Below are 5,585 nucleotides of genomic sequence, written 5' to 3' on the forward strand. Positions count from 1 at the left end.
TATATATATATATATATATATATATGTATGTGTGTTTGTGTGTCTGTGTTTGTACCCCCCACTATCGCTTGACAACCGATGCTGGTGTGTTTACGTCCCCGTAACTTAGCGGTTTGGCAAAAAGAGACCGATAGAATAAGTACTAGGCTTACAAAGAATAAGTCCTAGGGTCGATTTGCTCGACTAAAAGGCGGTGCTCCAGCATGGCCGCAGTCAAATGACTGAAACAAGTAAAAGAGTAAAAGAGTAGTAATTGTTATAGTTATTATTTTTAAAGTTTTTAATTTATTTTTTGACCCATTAGCATGTAAACTGGCCATATCTGGCCCAAATTTTCTACCGGTTTTATGTTCATACTGGTCCGATTTGGCCTATCACACCTACTCTACAATGTCATTCTAGAAATAAACAATCACATCTATGAGATTATGTATGATTAATTCCAAACAATATGAAGAAATAAACATTCTTTAAAGTGGATGAAACTTGTGGAAGAGGGAGATCCAGGAAGACATGGGACAAAGTATTGAAGACCTATCTCAAGCTACTGAACCATACAAAGGTGATGCCAGAGGGCTGAGTTATCTGGCACCTTGCTGTATTCAAGTAAACCCATCTGCCACAGCAGAATTGATACTGGAGCTGGTGCCACATTAAAAGCACTGGTGTTGGTGCCATATAAAAAGCACCCAATACACTATGGAGTGGTTGGCATTAGGAAGGGCATCCAGCTGTAGCAACCATGTGAGAACAAACAATAGAGCCTGGTGCAGTTCCTGGCCTTACGAGCTCCAGGCAAACCATCCAACCCATGCCAGCATGGAAAACATATTAAATGATGATGATGATGAGATGGAGGAGAGTAATCTGAATGCTAAATCGTTAAATTATTTCATAAAATAAAGAAAATCCTTATTGCTTGAGAGGATAAAATTTCAGGCTACCAAGCCATGATTTGTGGCTTTGTATTCACAACATGCATCTTCTCCAATTCACTTAACTGTTTTTCTTTACCCTCAAACTCTATAATATGCCTGCAGCATGTCTAAGTCCATGACTCATGAGTTTGTAGGCCTGTTATCTTAACTTTTCACGTCTTATGTAAATGACTGGACTTTGCTTGCTCTTTCTTCCAAGTTCAAATCCTGCTTGTATTGACTTGGCCTTTTATTCCATTAGTGAGCTGAGAGACTTGTAACAACATATTGGGTTGGAATTCAGTTGGCCATAGTCTGTCTCTCACAAAAGAATCCCAATTATTCCAATATGTATATGTGTGTGTGTGTGCGTGTAGCTTAGTGATTAGGATGTTGCACTTACAATTGTAAGATTGTGGTTTCAATTCCCAGAGCAGCAGTGTATTACATCATTTGATAGACTGGTCGACACAATGGTGCACTGTATGTATGTATATATACAGTAATATACATACATATGTATGTACATACATACATATGTACATACACTCATACATGTGTGTGTGTGTATGTGTATGTGTATGGATGAATGTAATGTTTAATTTTTATACCAGTTTTTATTCATAGTGCAATATTAAATATTTGTAAAATAAAATAAACTTCTTTGAAATGAGAAGCATTGGAGTCTGATAGTTTGACCTGGGCTCATCTTCAAAGGCTATGATATAACATAATATTTGTTTTATATGTTGATATAATTGAAATAACTGATGGGAAAATTATCTGTACTGTTTACAATTTCTTTCATTTAATAGGATTGTTTTAAAAAGGAATCAGACAACACTGTCAAAGCTGCAGATTATAAACACAGATACCAGAGTAGTTGCAAAAAGTATGGTATCAAAGTAAGATTTCTATTTCATTTTTCATTTTTTTTTTGTGTTAAACATAATTGTTTTATGTTTATATTGAATCTTCCCATTATTTCTCAAATCTTCAAAACAACAAGAGGTTTTGGAGTTTGGAAATGTTTGTGTGACAGAAAAAAAAATGGCATTGAATGACTAAATATTTTCAGTCATTTATGAAGATGTTGGTCTGTGGAGGATGGTTTAGGCATCTAGTTAGAATGTTGGCCTACCTACTTGGCCAGTAAGGTAGCCTCATTCAAAAGCTACAACAATGCAAAGAAGCATATTGTGACCAATGAAGTATAATACCATCTAGCAATGTGGTCAGTACAGTGATACAGTGATATAAATACATTTTTATTTTAAGAGTGATGAAGGCACATGGTTTACTGGTTAGGGCATTTAGCTCATGATCATAAAGGTGTGAGCTTGATTCCTGGCAGTGCATTGTGTCCTTGAGCGGGACACTTTATTTCATGTTGCTCTAGTTCAGGGGTTTTCAAACTTTTTGACTTGCAGACCCCTTTATATTTCAGGCTTTACCCTTATAAATGCTTATGAAATTTATACATAAATATTTGCTTAAAATAACATATATTTTACCATTTATTTATTTAACAGTATTTAACAAATAGGTTTATAGTCAATTATACACACAGGATTTTTTTAATACCTACTTAGTGAGAAGGATGTGCTTACTTGGTTTTGCACGGACCCCCAGTCTTGTCCTTGCGGACTCCCTGTGGTCCGCGGACCACAGTTTGAAAACCCCTGCTCTAGTTCACTCAGCTGGCAAAAATGAATAGTACCTATATTTCAAAGACCAGCCTTGTCACATTCTGTGTCATACTGGATCATCATCATCATCCATCATTTTGAATCTGGGTTTTGTCCCCGTTAATGGGGGTGGCCAGATCTACCTCAATGCCATAGCAATCACCCTCACACCATCTCACCTGGTTTTTGGCATCCTCCCTTCTCAACCCTTCCAATTTCCTCTGCTTTCGCTGCCCATTCACCCCAAACTCTAGCACCCTCTACAGAACATGCTCCTCATCCCTCCTCAACACATGCTCATACCACTGCACTCCATTCACCCTTGCCAGCCATTCTACTGATTCCTCCAACCCCAGCATCCCCATCAAGTCCTCAGTCCTCTTATCAAACAGTATCACACCACACATTTCTCTCACCATTGCTCTCTCGGTCCTTCTCAAAACTACCATCTCTCTCTCTCCCTCAAACACCATACAGCATTGCAGCTCTCACACAAATCCTATAGACCTTTCCTTTCAACTTCAATGAGAACCTTTTCCCATGTAATAATGCTCCACATTCCCTGAACTTCACCCAGCCAAGTCTTGCTCTTGCTGTCACAGATGCTTCACATCCACCACTTGCACCTACCCTTTCTCCCAAATAGCAAAACCCTCTCACCGTCTCCACCTTGTCACATAGTGTTTCCACTAACTTCACCAGCCCTCCAGTTCCTTTCTCATGTCTCCCACAAACAAACTCTCTTGCCAGTCTTGTTGGTCTGTGGAGGATGGTTTAGGCATCCAGGTAGAATGTTGGCCTACCTGCTTGGCCAGTAAGGTAGCATCATTCTCCCTGAGAATTACATTGATGATGATGTACACATGTCTGTAGAGTGCTCAGCCACTTGCATGTTAATTTCACCAGCAGGGTGTTCTGTTGATTGGATCAACTGGAACACTCATCGTTTTAACTGGTGGGGTGCCTGTGTATTTTAAGAGTAACAAACATCTATATCTAAGGCTTCTATTGGTTAGTGGATCTATGTATCACATCTCATTGCTGAGCTGTCTACCTGTGTTACCATAGGACTACTCTATTAAAGTTGACTTGGGACTACTTAGCAACACCACCACTACTGCTTTCATCTTTATTAAAACCACTTCCATTAGTAGCACTGACAGCATCACCATCTCTGCAAGTCTTTACCAAATCCATTACTAACCACAGCTGCTGCCGCCACCACCACCACCACCACCACCACCACCACCACCACCACCATCATCCCTACCACCTTCAATGCCAATGACTTTGTCATTCCTGTCAGTTCAGCTACTGCCAGTTTTAGCCCTACCACTAACTCCATCACTATCACTATTATCGTCTTTACTGGGACCAATATTACCACCATCACCACCACCACCACCACCACCATCCACTTCACCAAGATCATTACTGTCATCATCTCTATCAATATCACTACCATCAGTTTAATTGTTACTTTAGCTCACCAACTGTATTAATTGTTATACTTAATTTATTACTTGCAGGGTGATAAAATCAAGGTGGAGTTGTTTGAATTGGCGAAGGAATTACCGCAGTTATTATGTGAGTTAACAAATGCTGTCAAATCACTCGACCCAGTTGCTGACTACTATAGGAATTTTATTGATTTCATTGTTGAAAGGTCAGTAATTTAGTAATTTAAACTAACATACAGGGAAAATGTTTTTAATGACCCTCTCATTTCCCTTAATTTGTATTTAACTTCTTACAGACAAGACTCTGCTACACTACAATGCCAATCATCAAGGAAGCCACTACATGGCTATGTAATCTACCAGAAGTACAACCAAATCTCCCTCAAGCCACACCTTAATTCTTAAAAAACAGAGACAACATTGGATGAATATAGTCATAGATTTATTATTTCTGCTAAGCTGCAGACAGGATGATCACTACTGAAATAGCTTTGATTTTAGGCCTGCTCAATTGGAGCTAACCAGGGCTAAGCAATGACCAATACTGTATATTGGAATGCACAGTATAATCCATAGCCAGCCCTGTGTATCAAATATCTGGTTTGTGGGTCATATATAATTAATTAAATTGATTGACTACCAAGGTGTCATAGGTTTGCTTGAGTAAGACTAACAGCATTTCACCCTGAATGTTCTGAATTCAGATTCTGCCAAGGTTGACTTTGCCTTTCATCCTTTTCAGGGTCAATAAAATAAATACCAGTTGAACACTGGGGTCAATCCAATTGACTTACTCCCTCCCTGAAATTGCTGGTCTTGTGCCAAAATTCGAAATCAAAATACTCCAGGCCTAATTATGGTTTATAAGAAAAACACATTTTTTAAATGGTTATTTCAATATTACACACACGAAAAAGATACCAGTGAAAGGTGTAAAACTACTTGAAGCAAACAGTGAAATGTTTTATAAGAGGCTTTATTTTTGTATGTTGTTGTTGAGTCTCATATTATTTTTTTGTTATGAAAGTCTTAAACAAGGTGAGAAGCCACTTTGTGTAAGGGATTATGAAGATGGAAACTTAGTAAGATTTACGATCAAATGCATTCCAGCTGTGATCACATCTCTTTTTTTTTATGAGGCAAGTGAAATCGAAATCTAACTAAATTTGTAGACTGGCACCCATGCTAACGTCTTCATTGAACACTAAACTTGGCTTGCGAAGACCTGTTGGGGCAAGCGAAAACGAAATCGTGATGGCACCAGTACCAGTAAATCACTAAGAGCACTGTCTGAGCGTGATCATTGCCAGAGCACCAGCTGTCTGGCTTCCGTGCCGGTGGCACATAAATAGCACCATTTGAGCATGACCGTAACCAACATCGCCTTCCTGGCACTTGTGCCAGTGGCACGTGAAAAGACATTCGAGCAAGATCGTTGCCAGTGCCCCTGGACTGGCTCCTGTGCAGGTGGCACGTAAAATACACCATTTCAAGCGTGGCCGTTGCCAGTACCCCCTGAC

The 5,585-nt window shown here is 39.2% G+C and overlaps 1 protein-coding gene across 1 annotated transcript in view; it reads left to right on the forward strand.

The window, feature by feature from the left end:
* Window positions 1-5,585, forward strand: part of LOC106880649 (CDK5 regulatory subunit-associated protein 3) — a 32,579-nt gene that overhangs the window by 15,384 nt on the left and 11,610 nt on the right. The window contains exons 7-8 of the mRNA XM_014930691.2: window positions 1,733-1,822; window positions 4,135-4,271. Of these exons, the coding sequence (XP_014786177.1) occupies window positions 1,733-1,822; window positions 4,135-4,271 (227 nt within the window). The remainder of the gene's footprint in view (window positions 1-1,732; window positions 1,823-4,134; window positions 4,272-5,585) is intronic.

The sequence above is a fragment of the Octopus bimaculoides genome, chromosome 3 (assembly GCF_001194135.2).
Source record: "Octopus bimaculoides isolate UCB-OBI-ISO-001 chromosome 3, ASM119413v2, whole genome shotgun sequence".
NCBI classification, from domain to species: domain Eukaryota; kingdom Metazoa; phylum Mollusca; class Cephalopoda; order Octopoda; family Octopodidae; genus Octopus; species Octopus bimaculoides.